The 25,176-nt window shown below is 41.6% G+C and overlaps 1 protein-coding gene, 1 long non-coding RNA gene and 1 other non-coding gene across 4 annotated transcripts in view; 1 reads left to right on the forward strand and 2 right to left on the reverse strand.

Annotated features, from left to right (window-relative positions):
- Window positions 1-278: 278 nt before the first annotated feature.
- Window positions 279-16,350, reverse strand: LOC118898403. Its single transcript, XR_005020690.1, has 4 exons — window positions 15,907-16,350; window positions 1,455-1,588; window positions 1,100-1,224; window positions 279-484 (listed from the first exon to the last, which is right to left on the reverse strand). It is a non-coding gene; the product is annotated as an uncharacterized LOC118898403 (long non-coding RNA).
- On the reverse strand, window positions 3,251-3,323 carry TRNAE-UUC. The gene has a single exon. It is a non-coding gene; the product is annotated as a tRNA-Glu (tRNA).
- Window positions 16,351-16,538: 188 nt separating the features above from the next.
- The window catches only part of EPC2 (enhancer of polycomb homolog 2), a 112,456-nt gene continuing 103,818 nt past the window's right edge, over window positions 16,539-25,176 (forward strand). For both annotated transcript variants that reach the window (XM_036858209.1, XM_036858210.1), the window contains exon 1: window positions 16,539-16,976. In XM_036858209.1, the coding sequence (XP_036714104.1) occupies window positions 16,824-16,976 (153 nt within the window). In that variant the 5' untranslated portion in view covers window positions 16,539-16,823. The remainder of the gene's footprint in view (window positions 16,977-25,176) is intronic.

Raw genomic sequence — 25,176 nt, forward strand, 5'->3', positions numbered from 1 at the left:
TAAACATCCTAGGATGCATTGGAAAGCCCCACAGCGAAGAATTATCTGGCCCAAAATATCCATTGCACCAACGTTGAGAAACCTGCACTAAATAAATTATTCCAGACAGAGGGAAGAATATGTGTGAAGACCTAGCTCACACCCCGGCCGGCACAGAGAAGCCATGCAATATTGAACTGAATTTCCAGTTTAAATTGGTTGGTATATCACCTTTAGTTTTCTTTTCTGTCATTACTCAGTTGGGTAAAATTCTATTTTACAAGACTTGGGTTGACATGAATATGACAAAACCATTTCTCTCCAAAGTGTAACCGAAAGCTTGGTTCAGGCAGGAGAGTGCAACAGAGTTGACGGATGTGAGAATTTTTTCTTTCACTCTAGTCTGCTTGAAAATAGAAAATGGCCTCTTCATCATGACTGGCAAGATGACTCCCTCCAAGTGGACATCTGTGGTTGGGGTCCCCATATGGTGACCTGGGTCGAGCTGAAATGGAAATTAAGGTTGTTAGACACTGAAGAGAATAGGGGATAGGAAAACGGGCGAAAGGGAACTAAGATTTGCAGAGCACTTTCTAAAGTCAAGGTTTGTGGGTACATTATTCATTCATTTAACAACGATTTATTGGGCTCAGCTGTCCTGGATACCCAGGCTTGCAAAAATAAAAGGCTCAGGATCCAGTGTGGCAACAAGTGAGCAAACAAATAGTGATAATGAAAGACGAATAGTGCCCCAATAGAGTTAATTTTGCACGAAGTGCCGAGAGAAAGCCTGAATCCATGATGTCCCGGGTGGGGATGGGGAAGATGGGCGGGCATCCCCATCAGGGTGTCTTCATCGAGGAGGGATTGATAGATACGAGACTTGAAGGTGGGCTCTGAGGATACTGAGTGGAAACTCCAGGGGATAGCACATGGAAAAGCCAACTGTGGAAGAGCACAGCAGGCTTGGAGTGCAGTGGGTGTGGGGTGTGGCTGAAAGGGCATGACACCGGGCAGGGTGGTGAGGGTGGTGTGGAATGGGGAGAAGTGGCAGAGGGGGAAGGCATGGAGGGCTGTAGGCCGTGCTGAGGAAGCAAAGGAAAGGCGCAAGCAGATGTACCTGTTCAGAATGACCATTCTGGCACCGTTGTGGAGACTGGATGGGAAGAAGGTAAGACTGGGCAGGAGCATCTAGTTAGGAGACCAGTGGAGTTCGGAGACCAGTAGGAGTCCAGGCAAAAGTATCTGATTACAGAGAAATGGTGCTGCATTTGGGAGCAGTTAGTGGGTGGGCAGCAGGAAAGAGGAATTCACTTTACCTTTATTCTGAATGGTTTTAATTTTGTAAATAATCCACTGTTAATGACAGTCAAAAAGTTAAGTATAAAATAAACACCAGCACAAATTTCAAAACGATGACAGTTTAACTTCTACTGCAGGTCCTTTGAGACATTGTCGCCAATGAATATACTCACCCTTAATGAATTTAAATTGTTTTCATCTACGTGAAGCAGGAACTACCTTCAATGTGAGGTGAGCAGTGCGTTCCAAACCTCAGACCAGGACTGAGTCTGATTCTTCAGGAATCAGTGGAGCTGGGAGGTATGTCCTAGTGTGGGCTTGAGAAGGGGAGTTGTGAAAACAAGAAATTTGAAATGGTGGTCCCAACATCCAGGCCAGAGGACAAACCTGTCAATCTATAGAAGAGGAAAACAGAGAAACCTGGAAGGTTGTGCTTAAAATTTTGAAACTGTAGCAAGTTAATTTAACAAAGTGAGTTACAGGTGTGTAACCTATACCAGTTACCAAATGTGTATACAGCTGGTGTACCAGATTACATCACATTGTGTAGAAGAGGTACCTGGACTTTCCCTGGGTAGCAATGGGAACTCTTGGTGAAGGACCTCTGGGTCTGATGCAGGTGGCTTGTGCAAATCCCGCAGTCTGATGTTCAAGGCCTTCCATCATTGGGCCCCAACCCACCAATAAAAACTCCTTACGCTTGTATAGCTTTTTGTGGTTTATATAGTATTTTCACATACTTTACTAAATTTTATATTCACAATAACCCTTGTGGGGTTGGCAGGTAGATATTTTGCCATCTGCAATGACAAAAACTGAGAATGAGAGAAACTGAGTACTTTGAACAAATAGTCATTAATAGGCAGGATCAGTACTGGAATTGCTGTGGACTGTTTCTTAGATCTTTCCACTCACCATGCTTCATCCTTCAGGTTCCTGATCCTGGAAGGCATCCTCTCCTTTCCTCCTTTGTGTCTTTGTTCACACATTTCTTTCTGCCAAGAATGAACTTCTTGCCCCATTTCTACCTGTTCATATACTTTTCAAGGATCAGAGAATATTTCCCCCTAAAGCTTTCTCTGACGTACTCCCAAGCCCATCAGCCAGAAGTAATCTCTCCATAGTTTCTCTCCCCATTGCATTTTTGTGTGGGCTTCTTAAGATACCCATCACTTTCTATGTTGCATCATAGTTAACTGTGTACAGATCTTGTCTCCTCTACTCGGCAATAGGCACTAAAGGCATGTACTTTCTCATCTTTGAATCATTATAGCACTTAGTAGAAAGCATTACTAACTTGGTAGAAAGTGGATAGTGTAGCAGGCATTACTGACTGTTTGAATGAGTGAATGATGTGAAAAGGTGAAAGTCCCAAGGACATGGTCTTTGGAAAACAAACTGTTTCTAAAACTTTCCTCTCTCCCCAACATCCCCTCTTATTGCAGGGTTGCAAGCAGAAACACACTCTAGAAAAGTTCAAAGATTCCCAAGCAGTGTACCTTCTGTTTAATTTTAATGGAAGAGTCCCCTAATTTCTTACACAAAGTCAACCAGGGAAGAGCATCAAACCTGAGTCAAGATATATGGAAAACCAGTATTATGTTTGGGAGTCTTGGACCTTTAACTTAAATCATATCTGATTAAGAACAAGGATCCTAGGGCCATGATGGGAAACGTCTTTGACTGAATATCCCAGGGCTCCTTTCCACTGCTTCCTTGTCTCACCTCCCTCAGAATGCAGGAGGAAGGCTGAGGGATGTCTATCTCATAGTTTGGAAAAGAGTCTTGTTGACAATAACTTCCTGGATCTGATATCTGGAAAAAGAAAATGTATATAGTGCAGTGGGGCATGGAAATTGGGATTAGGTCCACAAGACACCAGGAAATTTATCTCAAACTCACAGCTTGGTTTTCTTGTCTATGATTTTTTTATTTTTTAAACCACGCCGCACAGCTTGTGGGATCTTAGTTCCCTGACCAGGGATCGAACCCAGGCCCACAGCAGTGAAAGTGCTGAGTCCTAACCACTGGACCACCAGGGAATTCCCATCTTGTCTATGATTTTTAACGGGTGGTCTAGAAATTCATTCTGTGCTTTTTCCATTGATTACATATACTAAATATTTTAAAATGTTGAAACAAAAACAATATAGAACTCAACTCACGAACTCTTGGTCCTGCCTATTAATGGCTATTTGGTCAAAGTACCCAGTTTCTCTCATTCTCAGTTTTTGTTACTGTAGATGGCAAAATACCTACCTGCCAATTTGACAGGGTTACTGTGAATATAAAATATAGTAAAGTATGTGAAAATGCTACATAAACTACAAAATGCCACACAATCAAGTTACTTATTTTTAATCAAATAACCTGATTTAAAAATGGGCAAAGAACTTGAATAGACATTTCTCCAAAGAAGATATACAAATGGCCAAGAAGCATGTGAAAGATGCTCAACATCACTAATCATTAAGGAAATGCAAATCAAAACCACAATGAGGTAACCTCTCACACCAGTCAGGATGGCTATTATTAAAAAAAAAAAAAAAAAGAAGAAAATAAAAAGGGTTAGCAAGAAGGATAGGGAGAAATTGAAACCCTTGTGTACTGTTGGTAGGAATGTATAATGGTATAGCCCCTATGGAAAACAGTACAGAGGTTCCTCAAAAAAATTAAAAATAGAATTACTATATGATCTAGCAATTCCACTTCTCAGTATGTACTCAAAAGAATCGAAAGCAGGGTCTCAAAGAGATATTTACACACCCATGTTCATAGCAGCATTATTCACAATAGCCAAGATGTAGGAGTGACCCAAGTGCTTATTGATGGATGAATGGATAAACAAAATGTGGTATACACATATAATGGAATATTAGTCAGTCTTAAATTTAAAAAAGGAGATTCGGACACATGCTACAACATGGATGAACCTTGAGGACATTATGCTAAGTGAAATGTCAGTCACAAAAAGACAAATACTGTATGATTCCACTTATATGAGGTACCTAGAGTAGTCAAGTTCATAGAAACGGAAAGTAGAATGCTGGCTGCCAGACTGGGGGGAGGGGAAACGGGAGTTGTTAGTTAATGGCCATAGTTTCAGTTTTGTAAGATGAAAAGTTCTGGAGACTGGTTGCACAACAATGTGAATATACTTAGTAATACTGAACTGTACAGTTAAAAAATAATTTTAATTTAATTTTAAACTGCAACTAAAGTAAGTTTAATTTTTAAAAATTAAAAATCAAAACAAAAAATATAGAACTGTATGAAATCCAAGGAAATTGCAGGCTGTTGTTAATTTTCCTGATTGACTTCTCTGTCTGGGAAGATGGTAAAAGTTGGATGCTAATATTCTTATTAATTTTGTTAATTTAGTAAAAGGAGGTAACACTTGCTTTACAGATCCTGTATAGTTCTCTACTCAATAGCACTTAATTCATGACCAACACTAGCTATAGGATAGAAAAGGAAAGGTATGTTTATGTCCTGTGGGTGGGGGTGGGGTGGGAGGAAACACTATAAACTTTATGAATTGCAGTAAAATGCAAGGTGAGCAGTGCAAAGAACATGGGTCAATAATATGGACTTTTAAAGATGGTTATGAGATTAAATGTAGGCAAAGGCCATGTCTTCCTTCCTTGACACTCCATCATCAGCTCTCAGATTAGGCACAGAAGATATTCAGTGGTCAGGTACTAAATGAATTCAAAGTGCCTCGTACAGTGCCTGGTAAACGACACAGTGCCTGATAAATGACGTTGTTCCATAAGTGTTAGTTCTGTCCTTCCCCTTCCTCCCTCCCTGCAGCTCCCGCACCCTTCTTCCCTCTTTCTGTGGAATATCACCATAAAGGCTGATACTTTGTGTCCAAGGAGAAAGATTTCTGTCCTAAGAACTCATATGCCTTAATTCTATATCCTATTCTCATCTTGTTTATACATGTTCAGAAAAGATGTTTAAATATTTTTTCCCCAAGCTACTCGGGGGATCCTAAATATGAGGTGTGATAATAATAAAGCCAATGTTTTAATCCACTCAAACTGTTTAATTTTATAAAAGCATTCTTGTAGTTTCCTTAAATGATAATCATGATAAAAATAATATATCCTTAATAATCAGGACATTTAAGAAACTAGTAGTTTAATTCAAAACATTAACCTCTTTTTAAGTTTATATTTTACCATTCAGACTACCTTTGATTATGAGCTAACAAATACAGTAGGAAATCTGGCAGCCATTTAATTCTGACTCTAGACAAGATACTGCTAGTTTTAATGTTTTTAAGGACCAAAAAAATCACTTATTCTGGATGCTAAAAACTTTATTATAATTTATGCCTAGCCTTATTTATCTTGAAGCATTATAGGAGAGGAATATGACTTCTTTTTATTCTATATAATTTTACAACTAAAATGAGCATTGCAGATAACCCCCTTAATTTACAGTGAAGACAGTGAGACTGGAGAGGTTGCAGGACTTCTCCAGGTTCACAGAGTAGCTAATGCCAGGGCCAGATGGGGATACAGATCTCCTGACTCCTAAATTAGGGTTCTTCAGACTATATTACTTCACTGTGTTCAATGAAACAGTCCAGGGGAGAAGCAAACAAAACCAGATGACCGGGACTTCCCTGGTGGTCCAGTGGTTAAGACTCCATGCTCCCAATGCAGGGGGCCCAGGCTCCATCCTTGGTCAGGGAACTAGATCCCGCATGCTGTAACTAAGATCCCGCATGCTGTAACTAAGATCCCGCACGCAGCAACTATGACCTGGAGCAGCCAAATAAATAAATAAATAAATATTAAAACAAAAAACAAACAAAAAAAACCAGATGACCAGTAAATAGATGGAGAATCGGGGTAGAAAGCAGAGGAAAGGGATGACCACGAATACTGGATCCTCCTTATTTACAAAGACCATTAGTGGGAACTTAAGACAATAGTTGTTCCAATCCTGGGTTTGCTGTAAGTACTTAAAATGCAGCATGTTTTAGTTGGTGGAAACAAACTTGGACGATTGCAGGCTCAGTCCAAGATCTCTGCTTGTCTTCTCTTGACTCCTGGTGAGCTCCCTCTATTAACCATGACTGTAGAAACTTAGGTGGCATGATCTGTGTGCTACAATTAAAGGGGCACAGGGACTACAGTGAGACTTCACACTGTTCTGGAACATGACTTGAGGCTTATGAAATTGACAGGATTTTCTTTCTTCTCTTTTCCTTATGGCCCTTCACCCAATCTCCCCATTCCTGCCCACACCTAGAGAAAAAACAAAAAATTACGGGAGGAAGATAGAGCCAAGGGAAAAAAGATGAGAGAATGGGAGAGGAGACAGAGGGAAAGCAAGAGGAAGATGAAAATTAGAGAAAAGAAAAGAGGAAAGAGAAAAGAAAACCAAAGGGATGAAGCCATATAAAATACTCTGATGCAGAATCACCTGGTGTATCAGTTAAATGTACATTTCTGGGCCACATTCCAGATCAGCCAAATTGGAATCTATGGGAGTAACATCATTTAAAAGTAAATGAGGGGGCTTCCCTGGTGGTGCAGTGGTTAAGAATCCACCTGCCAATGCAAGGGACACGGGTTCGAGCCCTGGTCTGGGAAGATCCCACATGCCACGGAGCAACTAAGCCCGTGCGCTACAACTACTGAGCCTACACTCTAGAGCCCGCGAGCCACAACTACTGAAGCCTGTGTGCCACAACTACTGAAGCCCACGCGCCTAGAGCCTGTGCTCTGCAACAAGAGAAGCCACCGCAATGAGAAGCCCGGGCACCGCAACGAAGAGTAGCCCCCGGTCTCAGCAACTAGAGAAAACCCGCGTGCAGCAGCGAAGACCCAATGCAGCCAAAAAAATAAATAAATGAATAAAAATTTTAAAAAAGTAAATGAAAAGCTCTTTGATAAAATAATTACTCTCCTTTTTGTTAATTTGATTTCAAATCTGCAAATCCATTTGTTTCTTTAAAGCTGGCAAAAAAAGAAGTATTCCATTTATTTGCTTAAAGAGCTTTTCTTTTTTATTCTACACAACTGCTGATAACGTTACTTTACACAAAGAAGTTGGTGTATTTTCACACACATCAAAGCAGCTCAGAGACATAGCACCTTCCATCAAAAGGATGTGCTCTAATGAGAGTAACAGGATAATGTCAAAGCCATCCTCTTCTGCCAGGGGCACTGGAGGTGTGGGTGCAGGAAAATCCACACTCCACGGAAGGCAGTGAGCTCCTTGTCTTTTCTTTTGGGGCCATTTGTTGCAGCGTTTTCTAAATTATAGATCTTTTGTTCATCATTAGGCTTTTGCTTATTTGCACTTGGCTAAAGTCAGAATATTGCCTGCCATGTTAGCAGTCCATTGAAAGGTCCCATCACATGTTGTCTGCAGGATCAAATCTGTTTCCACTGTGTCCATGGTCAAATTTTTGTATGGCAGAACCTGCTGTGCTAAACGACCTTGTGCAGGGTGTCTACACCTGAGTGCACGTGTGGATTTGGTTATTTTATGACATGTCCCCATCAAGGTGTTCCTGCAGGGATGGTAGCTGAAGTCCAGAAGCATGCAAGTTGCCTGGTATATTAGTCACGGCCATGTTAGGAATACATATTTAAAGGACCTGCTGTGTCGTGATCATGTTGTGTAATCATATCGAACGGTGCCTACTGGGTAAGTGATCACGTTGTGTATCCGTATCTAGCTGGGCCTGCTGTGATAGTGATCACGTTGTGTATAATTGCACAGCCGCCCTGGGAATTTATTGCTATAGATCAAGCAACAGGACAGAGGGGAAGTCAATAATTGTGCCTGCTCTGGGCTGTTAACTGTACTATTGAAAGCAAGCACAACTTCTAGGGTGGGAAAGGAATCTTCGGTTTGCAGATGGAAACGAAGTTGACATTCTCTATTCTAAGTATTTTGGGGGCTATTCCCGCTCTTCTTACTATTTCATATAATGGCAAATTATTTCTAATTAGAATAAGGTGACTCTAAAGTGATGAATTCTGTACAGACTGCAGGCTATATTAAAAGTAAAGTCAAGCTTGAATATTCTCCATCTTATTCAAGTAAAATGCCTTCAGAGCTGCTCATAAATTTGTAAAAATAATGAAGAAGAAATATGTTGTCAGAGAACACAGTGCCGAGAAGGATGTTATTGTTCTTTTTGGCTAAACTCTCATCTGAAGAATTTTCTCATCGCTCAGGAGTCAGGAAAGGTGGGTAAAATTAAGGTTACCTGTCTTATGTTCCAATATTTTCTTCTTAATTAAGTTATATCAATGGATCATAAAGAGGAGAGAAGGTGAGTAAGCGATGGGACTGGCTTAAAAGCACGTAGTAAGCAGTATACATACCCCCAAATCAGTGTGATCCTTCAAAGTGGAGACTTGGACAAGTTTACTGCATTTATGGAACTCTTCTTTTGGAAAAAGGCCTTCAGAGATAGTTTACAAATCATGCAAGCAGACCAGTATCATTACCTCCTTCCTCTGTGACCAAAACAAAAACAAAAACAAACTACTCTAATGGCTTGCTCACTTTTAGTCACCAGGTTTGACTCTGAGGAACGTCTGGCTCTTTACAAAGCCAAGGCAGGGCATACATCAGGGTGGATGTGTTCCAACAGATTTGTTGAAAACAGTCAGACAAACTTTATTTTCAAACATCATTTGCAAATTCTTTTGGAAGTCCTCCCGGTATGTTAGAACCCCTGCTGATATCCTTTAAACTCTCACTCGTGAAGGTGGTAGCATTTATTTTCCAGGGGAACATAAACTCAGCCACAAGCGAGCTCATGATTATGATATGAGATTTTTCATGGGTAAGTAGCCTATCTCTGTCTGATTTTGAACAGGAAATAACTGTGTTGCTGTTTAGACAGACACTTGAACTTTTAAAAATTAGCTTTAGAATTTCCTAAAATAAGAAGCAAATGGAAGCAGGGAAGAGAAGGAGGGAAGGAGGGTAAGAAAAAAGAAGGAAGGAAAGGCAGATCCTTCCCCTCAAATCTAGGTCTTAAGACCACGTGATAAATAGTTATTGAAGAGAACTTTTGGAAAATGAAAAATAAACTGAAATTTTCAGAGGGTTTGGTTAAGTATGTAGCTATAAATATGTCCATCCTTAGTAAACATAAGATCTTCTCACTTTGAAGGATCTAATGTTATGTCTTTGGCAGGGCCCTATGGCTGTGATGATTTGAATAATAGTTCTGCATGCCTGGGACCCAAACAGGGCCAGGGAATGAGGTGTTTTGGGGGGTGGGAGGAATGTTCTGTTTAGTTTAGTTTTAAGTTAAAGAGTTTAAAGTAAAACATAAGCCAGAGTAGAAATGCAGGGTTTCATCTTATATGTGCTACAGTTCTAATTGTATCTAATTTTAACCACCTCAAGCCATGGAAATAAAAAGGCAGAGGGCAGAGAAAAGAAATAGTAGTTTTAATGTTGATTGGGCCTCTACTATTTGCCAGGCATTGTGTTAGCCAATTTGTACCACGTTGTCTCATTTAGTTCTCATGAGGAGCCTATGAGATAGGCACATTAGATCCATTTCACAAGTAAACTCACAGAGGTTAAGCAATATAACAAGAGTTGTAGAATACATGGAGACAAGCTTGGTCTCTCTCCCAAGCCCAAGTGCTCCCTTATCTGACTTTAATTTTTTAGAAGGAGTTTTTAAATTCATCTATCTAGAATTACTATTATTATTATTTACTCAGTACAGAGGGGTTTATGAAGTGAGAAGTAAGAATTTTTCTCTACCACCACCCCTTTCCCTGCAATCTCATTTCCCTCACTAGGTGGAATATTTCGGTAGAATAGTCCAGGCTTGTCTCTGCCTAAAATAGGTTTCAAATGTTGTTTTCTTTGGTTAAGCACTCAGGCACATTTTAAACAGCTGGAGCTATTGTATATATGGGTTGAAAAACTATTCAGGCCATTTCATCCCCATGAAATAGAGAAGTAGTAGGAGAAAGGACCAAGAAGGTCAGTAGAGTGTTCAAGCAGCAAACTCTGGACCAAGCTATAGCTGCCCCCAAACTTAGTGGAGGGCATCCACGTGGTGGGGGAAATCGGCCTTCAAACTGATGTCCGTTTCCACAGTCCCTTTGTCCATGGAGTCCCGTTAAGTTATCCTAAAGCGCCAGGGTCATCTGTAGGCACGGGCCTGTGTCCCAGCCCTAGACGGGAATGACCACTGCTGCAAAGGACTGCGGGAGCGGGTAAGTGTGGAAGATGGGGAACTTGGTACAAAAGCGTCTACACACAAAGCTATAAAACAAAGCTGGCAAACAACAGCTATTGCCACCACCTAGAGGACAACCTTCATGTGGATGCAGCGTGCAGGAGCACCCTTTCTCCACCCCACCTTCCCATGCCATCTAACCTGAGAGAGCAATGCACATCTTGTTTATGCAAAGGCAAAATTACTTCTAGGCCCAGCTAGTGGATGCACCCTTAGCTCACTGCAAGAGAAGGAGGGACAGCTTTCTGTCCCTTTCTGGCACTGGTCCTTGTTAAGCTCCTTTCTTTTCAGAAAAGGACGTTAACGCTGTCCTCCACAGCACAGTCATTTAAGGCTGCCTTTAATTGGGCACTTAGAAGAGCCACACTTCAGGCGGTTGCAATAGAGCCACAATTTTGAGCTCTCAGTCAGAGTTTATCAGGACACAGCTGAGAGAAAAACACTATTCAGGGAGAATTGCTTGAAGAGTCCATTCATGCTCCAGAATCTGCATGGGGTGTGGCTCTTGGCCTCAGACATCCAGGTCCATTTTAACCCTCGCAGGATTGTTTATGCTGGATTGCATATAATGCCATCAGTTTATATGGAAATAGCCAGAGGATGCTCCCTTTTGTGTCTATTATAAGGATACTGTTAAGGTGTCTTTCATAGCACCTAGTTGCTCTATTTACTCTTGGATATTCTGATTAGGACCAGGAATAATTGTAAATCTTCTGAGCAATCATTTTATCTAATGGACATTGTGATCTGTGAAGCTGACAAGGTTTCCTAGTTTCACACAGCTATGAAACGCCACATTACTAGCAAACTTACAGCCCAAATGTTATCCTAGCATTTTAGCTACTCTCAAAACCCACCTGAAATCCCTTCTGAAACAAGGTGAGGGGTGTAGGTGAGCCAGTAAATATCTAGGTAACTAGTGTATTTTATTTCAATGGTTTCTGTTTCTTTCTCTGCCAAAGTCACCATTAGTAGCTGATGAAAGACAAGCAGACCTGTTTTCTAATTTGGAGACAAAGTTGTTTTCCTTTCTGCCTCCTAACAAGTCACTCTGGAGTTCAGAGGTCTCTCAATATGCTGATACCAGGCCCTTTTCTTAGGAAACAGGCCACTTTGTTCTTGGGAACACAAAGATAAGGTCAACAAGGTGCGGCTATTACTAAATCAATTACCAATTATCTTTAATTCAGGATTCCAACTGCATATTCCATTCACAAATCTGTGTTTATAAACATCAGTCTTTTGGTGGTGGGAGAGAGAAAAAAATAGGTAAAGGAAGCCACATTTAGAATAGCAACCCAAGGTTCCTAACAATGGACGCCTCTCATCTAACACTTTGGACCCCAGAGAGCTTGGTGCTCTGAGCCTGGTTTACTTGTCTGAGATGTGCCAGCACATCAGTGAAACTGAACTGCCCTCACAGGGAGAGAGAAACCACCTTCCAAGTTACTTTTCAGAGATGCTTGAGGACAAAAGGATGCGCTGGTGGAGGAGGCCAGGGAAGGCAACTGAGAAGAATGGATGTTACAGGAGACCTAAACCAACAGGAGATGTGCACCTGCAGCCCCAAAGCCCCAGATTCTCCGCTCCAACTCTCTACTGAAAATAACATGAAAGGTCCAGCCTGTTCCATAAATGTAACATGGCTTCAGCTGAACGGCAGTTGTGCTGAATTTAAAGTGTGGAATTTCCCAAGGGCAAGGTAGGTGGATTGAGAAGGAGCCTATTTTACCTCCTGTGGACTTGCTCCAACAATTATTTCTCTGTTTCAAACTCAGCACTTTATTAAAATAAGTAGGATCATAATCATCACCTCCATGGAACCTAGTGCCTCTCAGAAATCCAGAGTCCTGAAGTTAAATCTACATAGCTTACTTGCTGTTTGGACACAGATAACTGTCCTCGTCAGATTCATTAGCTCTGTCACAAGAGCTTTACTGATTTCTGGTATCTCCATCCAGAAGCTTGAGTGAGCAGCATCAATCTATTCCATGTGTGGGGTATTGGGTGTGTTTTCCGGTCAGGATGGGGCAACAAATGAGACAGGCTGTCGGCGTGATTCAAAATTGAGTGTTGTGCACCCTCTGGAGCTATGTGTTTCCAAATCTGTTTCCTCCAATTACATCTGTCTCATTTTTCCTTGGTTAATAAAATACAAAGCTTATGGGCTGATTATTTTTGAGTCTGTCTGGACCCTTTGTGGAACTTGGGAAGTAAATCGTCAGCTTATACACAAGGTGGCACCCTGTGATTCCAGCCAAGTCTGAGAGGAGCGTTGCTGCTAAGAGACAGAAGCACAGCCGCCAATTTTTATTTAGCATCTGGTTTTCCCACTGTGGGGAATATAAAGGTGGAAGTAGATGTTTGGCATATCACCTCTGAGTGCAGCCTCTGTCCCCATGTCTCAAAGATTCAGAGTTGCCTCGGTAAAAGGGCACTGGAACCAGGGAGCTGATTCCAGTTGATGGTAATGAATGCAGACCCCACATTCAGATTACATATGGAAAACAAGGAAGCTTTATTGGTACTGGGCTCATTCCTGGGAACATAAGGGGGAGGGGTGGGGATGCAGTTCACATACCAACCCAATTAACTTTCAATTGGGTTTGCTGAAATAAGGAGCCAATTAGAAAGAACGTGACATTTACAAAACTCTGGAGTAGTTGAATAGCAACTGTGTTTGCTAGTTTTAAGGTTCCTTTCAAAAAGTAATTTGTTCATTATTTCGAAGCTGCCTGCCCTGATCGTAGTACCGGGAAGTGGAAACTGGAATATAAGTTCAATTCTTACAGTTACTTGACCTTCTTTCTAATTTAGAGTACATTTAGAAGTAGTTTTATTTCGATATAGCTTTAAAACTATTTCTGATTCTTGGGTGTTTATATATTACACTTGCTTGGCCAAATGCATGTCCTTTGGAATTGGTCCAGAGAATATTTGAAGTGGACTGATTTTAGAATGACTATATTCAGTGCACTGTACGTGGAAACTAAAATAGACTATTAGGCTGCACAATCATTTGAAACAGGTTTTGATAAAGACATTTTATAACAGGCTGTACTTCAAAAGTTGAAGACTATTTTCTGTTTTTAGCAGTAACAAGTGTATGGGTATTCAACAAACAGATTAGAAATAAACTTTATGAAAAATAATATTTGTATACAAATAAAAGCTACTTTCCAAATGTGAAACAGAGGCATTCTGGTTTGGGCACTGAATTTGAAGCCAAGAAAACACAGGCTGTGTCTCACTTGAAAAGTGTATTGTGTTATTTGCCTCAAACTGTTTTATTCCCAGTTCTATAATCATTGCCTACAGGGCAAGAGGAAAATGGAGATTTGGGGGAAAACATCTGCTACATGGTCAAAGAAAAAGAACAAAACAACAACTACTACAGCAAAAACCCATTCCTGTAATAGAATTTCAGGTTTCACAAAAGTTTCTTTGAATGGCTTTAATTGGTTCTAAAATTCCTAGGTCCAAAAGGAGGAAGCTGAAGAGCCAGTTAGGCCATAAGAGCAGATATAGGCAGCAATGGCTAGGTCAGGTGACAGGCTAATAAGATATGTGAATTCCAAGTGGGAGTGGAATGGGGTCAGTATCACTGAATTTTTTCAGGGAATATCAGTCAACAACTATATAGTAGGTGCCGGCTATGCGTGAGGCATAGAACTGGGGATACAGTGACTAACAGAGCAGATGTTGGTCCTACCCTCCTTGAGGCTATTGCATCCTTAGGCTCTGGGTTATGCACTCTATTAGCCATTGCTGGAAGGTCTCAGTAATTTGGATCAGCAAGTTTAGAATGTTGAATGCTCAATAAACTGAAGAGCTTGGATAACAGGGTGGCATTGCTGAGAAAACAAGAGTTTTGGAGTCAGGCTAGACCTGGATTTGAACCTACTTCTTCAAGTTTATTATTGTTGAAACTTGGCAAACTGTCTGAGCCTCAGTTTCCTTATTAGTAAAATTGTAATTATAATTTCTTCACAGGGCTATAATGAGAATTAAGTGGGACTCTATTAAAATACAATTAATTGAGATAATAGATACATAGTACCCCTAGAGTGGCTGGTATATTATAGACACTCAGTATTTTCTTTCTTGAGAGAGAGTAGCAATAAATATAGGGAACAGAAGAAAGCTATTATTTCTGAACCTGAGAAGTGCCAGATAAAAGCCCTGGATGACTCATTTCTTCAACCATTGCTTCCCCCCACCCCTCTCAGGCTTGAATCCAGGGCTGACCCCCTCCCAACAACATCTTGTTCTTCCTTGCAGAGAACTGGAACTGTTCCAGAGGGTAGCACTCGGATCAGGACATGCCCATAAGCTTGAGGAAGGTATTGCTTACAAGAAGTGAGTCACTGCACCTCCATTCTTTAGATGGAAAACACTCAAGCCCCACTAAACAGTGCCTGAATTTCTTGCTGGGCCAAAGGGGTTAGACTATGCCATGCAGTCTATACCCACCATTTTGCCCTCAAAGGGGGAGGTGGAGAGAAAAGGGAGGAGGACAGGGAGGGAAAAGATAGAAGGGAAGAAGTAGATGAGGAAGTGGAGGAAGAGATGGAGTTTTGATGTCCCATAGAAATGACAGTAGGAATAGGTTTTTTTCTATTCTGGATGTCAGCAAACCATCTACTTTTCTCTGAGCTAGGCAAAATACTTATCGATTATTAGAAAACGGCAAAATGTGTTACACTCTTCCTAGGGATTCTGTAGGAAAACTGTAATGCTTAAAGTCTAACCAAGGAACTCAGCTAAACGAGGTTGATGTCAACAATAGGCGGTACTTATTTGAGTTAACTGGATTTTCTCTCCTCTTTAGAACTTTCTCTAACCGGTTCAGGCTAAAGAAGTCTCCTTTCTCTGAACTCTCGCGGCAGTTATGGCCTGAACGACTCATCTGGTAATCAATCGTGTTCTACTGCCTTGTGTTATCGCCTATATAGTTTTCTCCAAGTGATAAACTTTTTTTCTTTTTTTGCCGTCATTTATCTTTACGGCTGCCCTGTTCTTCAACTATTTAAATCTCTTGCTGTTAATCATCTGTCCAACCTTTCTGTCATCCCATCAATGTGAAAGCTGCACAGGGAAGGAACGATGTATCTCAAACTTCTTTGTGTCTTCCACAGCACCAATATTTTACACAGATCGGCCACGTTGGAAATGTGTGCTGCCTTGGTTAAATGTTATAAGCTTAATTTTTAAGAACTCTAATATTTTTGAAATCAGGAGTATCTATCATCCACTAAAGAATTCTATGAAGTTTGGGTGACAGGTTCAAGCGCACTTGTTGCATCTGGCAGCCTCAAACGTTTTTCCTCATCGCCATTAGCAACCTCCCGGCGAAAGCGAGGATGCCTTACCTTGGAGAGCTCTTTCGGTCAGGTACTAAAGAGAGGATGCGGGGAAGAGGGCTGGGACTGCGTAAGCGTTTTCCCGGCGGGAGAGACCCGGCAGGTCTGCGCGCCTCGGAGTGGGCAGAAGGAACGGACCTTTCGCACCTCTCAGGGATGTGCGAATTGGAGGATGCGAATTAGCCGGCGCTCGGGGCGCCTTGGAGATAAGCTCTTTATAACTAGAGGCTCGGTGGGGCAGTTGTGGCTCCGGTTGACATTTTCCTTTCGCGCTCACAGACTTCTGCACGTTCGCGCTGCTCAGCGCGGCTGTGTTTTGCCCGGCACCGTCCTCCGGAGCACCCAGCGAGCAGGGTGTCGGGGCCGCGGAGGCAGAGGCGCACGCTCGGGGGCGCGGGTTAACTTGCGCACCTGGCACCTGCCACACGGCGAGAGCGCGGGCTGCCGAGCGGAGCGCCGCCACCGCCCCCTCACCCGGAGCGGCCCGAGGCTGAGCACGCTCCCGCGGGCCGGCCGCGCCGCGGAGAGAGTGGGTGGGCAGGCGAGGGAGGGGAAGGGAGAGGAAGGAGGGAGGGAGGGAGGGAGAGGGCGAAGCGCGTCCCCGCGGCGGGGGCGCGCTCTCGCGCGGGCTGCCGGGATCGCTCGCCGCCGCTGTGGTAATGTCCGCCATGTTGGCCATGGCGCAGGGAGCGGATCGGGCGGGCGAGCGGCGGATCTAGTGTGTGGAAGCGGCCGCGGGCGGCGGGGGGCTGTTTTCGGGCGGGGTGGGCGCCCATGCTGTGGCCGGGGGCAGTGAGGAGGAGGAGGAGGAGCGGGCCGGCCGCGCTGCACTGAGGAAGGAGGTGGAGGAGGCGGCGGGAGTCCTCCCCCCCTCCCCTCCCGCCCCGCCGCCGCCGCCCGGGCTGTTCCTGTAAGGCGGGGAGACAATGAGTAAACTCTCCTTCCGAGCGCGGGCGCTGGACGCCGCCAAACCGCTGCCTATCTACCGCGGCAAGGACATGCCTGATCTCAACGACTGCGTCTCCATCAACCGGGCCGTGCCCCAGATGCCCACCGGGATGGAGAAGGAGGAGGAATCGGTAGGGACTCGAGTGTTTATTACCCCCCCTTCCCTCCTCCCCCCTCCCCTTTGTCAGTCGGGCTTCGCCATTCACAGAGCGCTTTACGCTCGCTGGAGGGCGCCGCAGCCGCTCTAACGCATGGGACCCTACGCCGGCGGAGTAGCGTAAACCCTCTCGGCCGGCGCAGCGCCCGCCCGCGGCCGCCATGTTGTTGCGTCCCAGTGTTGTGATTAGCTCGCAGCGCCGCTTACGCTGCCGTAAGGGGGCCTTGCCGTAAGCGGCGGCCCGGAATGGCGCAGGGGATGTTCTGGCCGCACTTGGCGTACGGCCTCTGTTTACCTTTTTTTTTTCTTCCCCCGGCGCGGGATGCGAGGGATCCTTTAGCTAGGGAAGATTTCCCCCCCACTTTTAGATTTAGTTTTGCATTGGGTTCTCTTTGAAATGACTTAACGGAAAGTAAAGCGCTTTCAAAACAGACATCATCTTCCTTCTAGCAAGGTAATCCTCGCTCCCCGGCCCGCGTTGGTGCAGCGGGATGGAGGTGGTGCAGCACTGCGGCGGGGGAGGGCGGGGGCCGCCACTACCAGCAGGATGTAGCGCTAGAAAGCCGCTGATCGGCTAGCTCCGCGGAGCGGAGCGAGTCCGTTCGGCCTGCCTAGCCGGGACGGCGCCCGCTCAGTGCGCGGCGTTAGAAAGGGACCGGGGATGTTCAGCTGCGAGCCGCCGGCGCTGCGCTGTCCTCGCGCCGCGTTCCGGAGAATTGTCATGTGTGTGTGGGGGGGGTGTCTTTTAGAAGTTGAGGATCTACTGCATCGAAATTGACAGCTGCATTTTTTATAACAACAGCGGTTTAGGGCAAAAATGCTTTTTCCCCCTGATGAGTTAAATTTTGGATACGGTTGAATTTCACCTGGCTTGACAATGTTTATGACTGGAGTGGTGTTACTTGCGTGCGAAGTTCATAGTAACTGCAACCTCAAGAATTTCTTCAATGAACCTGTGGTCCCGCCTTATTGTCAACCCCGGGTGTGCGTGGATTGGTTCTCTTGCTTCTGTGACTGTCAAAAGAAGGCCTGAGGTTTCTGTGATTGGTTTTCTCTTTTGACTATTAATATTGCAGGAAATGCTTCTATGCTTTTGATTGGCTGCTCGAGTTGTGACCTCATTATATTACCCTGTTATTACTACTTTCCGCTGTGATTGAATCACGTTTCTCGGTGTTTGTTTTTGAAAGCCTTGCACTTGCCGTAGAAAAAGTATGTGCTCAATATCAGATAACATTCAACTTTTTAAAAAGTAAGCAAGATGAAAACCCAACATTTATGCTGAAGTTTTAGAGCTAAGTCAAATGTGAAAATTCTTTGTTTTTAAATACAATTTATTTCTAGCTTAGCTCAATTTTCCATGGGAAAGATAATTAAAATAAGGAATAGTATGTACGAGAATTAATTTAATTGAGCCTTAAAAAACACAACTTGGGATTCCACAAAGTTACATTTCTATTAATGTTATTTCCCAAAAAAAGGTGGCTAATGAGTCTTTTTTTAAAAAATTATTTTATTTATTTATTTTTGGCTTATTTAATTTAATTAATTTATTTGTTGAGTCTTCGTTGCTGCACGGGGGCTTTCTCTAGTTGCTGCGAGCGGGGGCTACTCTTCGTTGCCGTGCGCGGGCTTCTCATTGCAATGGCTTCTCTTGTTGAGGAGCACGGGCTCTAGGCGCGTGGGCTTCAGTAGTTTTGGCACACAGGCTCAGTAGTTGTGGCTCGCGGGCTCTAGAGCGCAGGCTCAGTAGTTGTGGTGCATGGGCGTAGTTGCTCCGCGGCATGTGGGATCTTCCTGGACCAGGGATCAAACCCGTGTCCCCTGCATTGGCAGGCATATTCTTATCCACTTCGCCACCAGGGAAGCTCATGAGTCTTAAAGTATCAATATTGTATGTAATTACTTGGACCCTATTATTTTGGTTTGCGAAGAACTTGAATCAAGAAACTTGTTCTAGAATGAATAGTTAGCCCCTGGAAGATATATTACTTTTTGCAAACAGTGATCAGCAATGTACTTATTTATTGCTTTAGGTCCTTGGTCACATAGGTCTTGGTATTTTATATTAATTTAGAAGAAAACTTGCAATTTAGTTCCTGTTTTAATGATGCATTAAAAATAAATGCTTACGCATAGCACAGGGAGATCAGCTCGGTGCTTTGTGACCACCTAGAGGGGTGGGATAGGGAGGGTGGGAGGGAGGGAGATGCAAAAGGGAAGAGATATGGGAACATATGTATATGTATAACTGATTCACTTTGTTATAAAGCAGAAACTAACACACCATTGTAAAGCAATTATACTCCAATAAAGTTGTTTAAAAAATAAATAAATAAATGCTTAACCCCCTTACAATTTTGTACTATAATACTAACCTTTTCTGTAAAACTTGTGATTTTCAATCTAGAGCATGGGTGCTAATTTTTATTATTTTCAGTAGCCTGCTTCAACTGCTCAATTTTAGGTAAGAAGAACTCCAAATTGTGATAGAACTGGAGTTGAAACTCAGGACTTCTGACTCTTTGTCCTGTCTTTTCTGCCTCTTGTTACTTGTTAATGTTACAAGTGAAGGTTCTTAAAACCAAAACTAAACAAACTCTGACAGTTAAGATTTATAGTCTAGAGTCTTTTGCTTTCCATAATGTCCAGTTGGGGTTTTTTTTTTTTTTTCTTTTTTAGTAGTGCATTGCCTTAACCATTCGGCCACCTTGTCCCATTCTTTTTCTTTTTTAAAGTAACATATAGGTCAGAGGACTTGTGCTTTAATGAGTAACAGCCAATTCAGTTGTTCTGGTCTTATTTATAGGACTTATTAAACACAATTATTTGTTCTCTATATATTCTGCCTTGATAAACAGTTCTAAGCAGCAGTAAAATATAAATTTCATGAATGTGTCATTTGAGTTGTGTTTCAATTTAACTTCCATTATCAAAATATTCTAATTAGTTCCCTTTGTAAGTATATTCTTTTTAATCACATAACTTGTTAAAAAAACAACAACAAAAACCTTGGCTTATGGGTTTATAGTTGTTGCTTGGCATTTCTAAATCATCCACAATATGTCCTCGTCCTGCTTGGTTGGCAGAATAATTTGACTTCACTTTATGGGCCTCATGGATCCACCGCCCCCATCTCCCTATCCCCACACCCCGGCCATAAAATGAAGGACTGTCTCTGTGTAGCTATTGGACTATTATTAGACTTTGTTTATGTAGTCATTAACTCAGTTTTGAGTTACATTTTTATAATACCTAGGTGAGGTGGTCTAGGTGTCCTTTGGCACTGGAGCACTCTGTCATTGCTGGCCATATCATTCTCTTAGTTCTTCTCTTTTGGACATGAAGGCATACTTCTTTTCTTTCCTTTCCTTATTTTCATTGTATTTGCCTAAGGTCTGCCAGTTGGCATCCTCTTATAACTCAGTTTCTCTGGTGCTCCTCATGGCACTTGGTCTAGGTCAGATACTTAAGAGTTACCTAGAATCTAAACAACCAGAAAGATCAGGTGATTGGTATTCTGCTACCTCCCCAGGAGTGTTGTATAGTGATAGCTGATGATTTTAATAATATCTACCATTTTTTGAACACTTGTTGAGCTGCAGGTACTGTGCTAAGAACTTTACATATGTTATTTCATTTAATCCTCTTTCAAATCAACTTTTTGAGGTATAATCTGTATAAAATAAAACAGACCGATTTAAAGCATAGGGTTTAATGAGTTCTGACAAATGTGTACACCCATGGAAACATCATCACAATCAAGATATAGGAACATATCAAATACCCTAAAAGTTCCCTTTTGCTTCTTTGCAAGTCTGTCCCTCCAGTAGTTCTAAGCCTTCTTTCACTACAGATTAGTTTTGTCTTTTTTAGAATTTCATATAAATGGAATCATACACACTATTTTATGTCTGGCTTCTTTTGCTTAGTGTGATGCATTAAAGATTCATTCCTTTTGGGTATATTAGTCTATATACTGAATGCTGAATAACATTTCAGTGAATTGATATACTATAATATATTCATCCATCCGTCTGTTGTTGGATGTTTGAGTTATTTCTAGTTTTTGGTTTTCGTTTAATCTTTGTAACAGCCCTAATGTTCTCACTGCTGGTAACTGGCAGGGCTAGAATTCAAACTCTTGTCCTTTAATGTAACAAAAACCCATTCTCATAACCACGGTGCTTCGTATTGACTTCTTACAGAACCCCGAATTATCTTCTGAACTGTTATTAAGTTCATTTTAGTTTTTGTGAGTAATTTTTACTTTTTATAATTATGGAAACTTTAAAAAGCGACATTGATTTTATTGGAATATTAAATTATTAAGAAGTGTAGTTTTTATCACTTAACTGTGTCTGACTTTTGCTCTAGGCCTTTCAGATTTTTTGTCTTTTTTTTTTCTTAGAAGTCTATTAACTTTGCTTCTCCATATATTGGCATCATTATGTTTGAGTGTTTATGGTATCTTAAGTATGTAAGAAATTTGTGGCAAACTATCCTATTTTATTTTTTAGATTTTCTCCTAATAGAATGTAATCTCTGTAAGGGCAAGGATCTTTGCATGTTTTGTTCATTAATATACTCCAGTTGCCCAGAACTGTGCCTGAACACGTAACATATGCTTGATAAATGTTTATTGAGTGTTGGATGAGCTTCTGCTTCTATACCAAGAGCTATGTTTTTGTGAAACTCTAGCTCTGTGTATGTGTGTATGTGTATAATTCATTAGCAGAATTTGGTAAATTATTCTTCCAGATACTCTTTTTGGTTTCTTACTTTGGAACTATGTATACTTAAATACTAAATCTTTTTATTTCCCCTTGAGTCAGAGGCCTCTTTAAATGCAGAATTTCTTACGCAGAGTATGGCTGCAGTATTGGTCTTTATCTTGCATTAATTATTATTATTATTATTATTTTTGAAGTCGATTGTGAGTTTTATTAAAAAATAAGCACTATGCCTGGGTTTCATAACATTCATACATGAACATGTACACAGACACAAAGAAAATAATATTAAAAATAAAAATCACACTTGCTTTCACGTGGCAGTGGTCCTGGCACCCCACATAGGTGTATGTAGCTTTGTGTAAAATACCTCCTCACATTAGAGTGAGCCAAAATCTACATGAAGTATGTGATTCTGCTTGTTTTTAAAGTAAAAGACCATGATTGATTTGGATTGCCATTTCTCTGCTCATGTTAGTTGCCTGATTTTTGTCATTATCTTAATATTTTAAGTGATAGGGTCAGAATATATTCAGTCTTTCTACCATTTCAGAGTTGTCTTTGGTACTAATATATTTCATGTTTCATAATAGAAGGGTTCTAGGATATAAAATACAATTTTGTAGATTGATATTGTAAAAACATTACACATTTATTATTTCATCAAAAGCAAATACTGGCCAGGTATCGTATAAGGGCCAGGCTTTATCTAAATAAGATATTGGGGGCTTCCCTGGTGGCGCAGTGGTTGAGAATCTGCCTGCCAATGCAGGGGACACGGGTTCGAGCCCTGGTCTGGGAAGATCCCACATGCCGCGGAGCAACTGGGCCCGTGAGCCACAGCTACTGAGCCTGCGCGTCTGGAGCCTGTGCTCCGCAACAAGAGAGGCCGCGATAGTGAGAGGCCCGCGCACCATGATGAAGAGTGGCCCCCACTTGCCACAACTGGAGAAAGCCCTCGCACAGAAATGAAGACCCAACACAGCTAAAATAAATAAATAAATAAATTAAAAAAAAAAAAGATATTGGAAAACTCTTTAAAGGGGTTTGAATATCAAAAGTATTGTAAAGCTGTGTGTTGAAGTGTTGTTAGGATTAAAAGCATACAGTACAGATCTTGACTTCAGGGAACTTAAATGAGTCATTAGGGACTTAAATGAGTCATTGGGGTCAAAAACATATCTTGAAAGTTAGCAAAAAACTACCAGGTTAAGTCAACCTGACAGACATTTAAAAGAGCATTAGAAAAAGTTAGATGTCAACATAGTTGATAGGAATAAGAGTAAACTGTTGCCGGAATGTATAGAGAAGTCTTCTTGGAAAGAAATTTAGTAATTTGGGCTTTCAGGTTTGATTTTATAGTGTATGTTGAAGCAAATACTTGAGTACAGGAATATTTAATGCAAGTGCTATGGATGTGAAGTAGACTAAAGGAAGGTTCTAACGTGTTATATTTTTAATCTATCCTTGTTTATTCTTTTTCCCCTGCTGATAGAAACTTCAGGACGGTAACACTGTTATTTCTGAGCACATTATTCTCTTAGCTCTTTCTCCTTTATTTGGACATGCAGATGGCTTTCACTTCTTTTCTTCCCCTTCCTTTGTTCCCTGCTATATCTTCAGCACTAGAAACTGTTTAGAACATAGACAGCACTATGTAAATATTTGGTGAATGAATGAATAAAAGTTGGGATGGAGATTAGATTTTTGAAAGAGGAGAATTATACCAGATTTTAGACAGTTTTAAATGTTAGGTCCAGGACTTTGTAGGAAGGTGTAGAACAAAGTATTGAGGTGTAAGTATGAAGTCTGTTTCTAGTTTTGGTTTTCTGTCCTTAAGTGGCCATACAATCTGGGAAAGCTTGCCTACCTTCTCTGAGCCTCACGTCGATCATCACTACCATCACAGGTACCATTTATTGAGTGTATGTTAGTGAGTGTGTTGAGCATGTGCCAGGCACTTTATTAAACTCAGTAGGTGATTTAGAGCTCATTATAATGGTAGGATGATTTAGAGCTCATTATAATGGTAGGATGTGTAGATGCTATTATCTCTATTCCAGAAGAAGAAACTGAAGCTTTAGAAATTAAGCAACTTGCCCAAGGTCACCCCTACCTATACCAGAACATGGGAGAGCCAGTATTTTAACTCATGCCCTGTGGGTGATTGACTCCAGTGCTCTCATCTTCACCATTGCTTCATCTGTAAAATGAGTGGATTGAGAACTAGATGATATCTAAAGTTCATTACATCTCTTCTGTCCAATCATTTATTAGCCCATGGGCACAGAGGAGTCATTTTGTCTCAGGGAATGATGTTATGAAAGAAACTTTGTGGAGAATGCCTTTTGTAAACATGTTCCTTTTTTAAAAAATTTAAAGGAATGGTTTATCTGTGGTCTTAAGTTTAGATTTCTTATGCATCAGTTCTTTAAAAATGAGGCCTAAAGATATTTGACATGTGGGACCATTAGGTTGGTTTCAAGTAACAGAAACCAAATTTGATTTCTTTAAGGTTCCTGGGGGTTGTGTCACAGACACCAAGGAAGGGTTGAACAGTCAAGGCTTGGCTAGTCGGGAACCAGGGCAGCTGTGGGCCCTTCAGCAGCAACTGACATTAATATCACTCAATTCTAGTAATTCTCGACTTTTGAGAAGTAGTATAGGGTAGTGCTTAAGTGCATGTATTCTGGAGCCAGACTCTATGGGTTTGAGTCCTCGGGCGGATTAATTTCATCTGTAAAATTTCATGGGGATTGTTGGGAAGATGAATTGTAGTGTGCTTGGAATAGTTTGTGACATGCAGCAAGCATTCAATAAATATTAGCTATTATTATCATCACTGTTGTATTTTTTTTAGCTTTAAACTCCAGATTCCTTGCATAGCTGTAATCCAGAGGGCAGACTTTGGGGGAAATACCAAGAAGTAAGGGATGGAGACAGTGATCAGTTCTCTGATGACGCATTCTGAAGATGGGCATTAGGATAATCTCCTAAATCTCTGTCTGTTGAGATGTGGTTATCTTATATCAGAGTTTTTAACAAGTATCAAGATCAATGTCAGACACTTCTGAAGGCAAGAATTTTATAAAGTTACACGAAGGAATCTATTGAAATAATGGCCAGTTCATCTGTCAGAAGATGACTTTCATGTGCTTGAATGTTGTGTTTAACCACATTGTATTAAAGTTTCACACTATATCATGCAAAACAAACAAATAAACAAACCAACAAAGAAACAAAAACAAAGCCCTCCAGATTCCTGAGATAGAGGACATTATTGATTTAGCTTGTATCAGGTATCTATCTACTTCTAAGTCAAGGAACAGGGGAAGTTAGTATACAAGTGCTGTTAAGGGCTACCCTCCTGAGAATGGGGCTTAGCTAGGGAGCTGCCCTGAGAGACCTACTACTGGTGGATGTATAGCATCATTATTAGAA

This window comes from Balaenoptera musculus, chromosome 7 (assembly GCF_009873245.2).
Source record: "Balaenoptera musculus isolate JJ_BM4_2016_0621 chromosome 7, mBalMus1.pri.v3, whole genome shotgun sequence".
Taxonomy (NCBI): domain Eukaryota; kingdom Metazoa; phylum Chordata; class Mammalia; order Artiodactyla; family Balaenopteridae; genus Balaenoptera; species Balaenoptera musculus.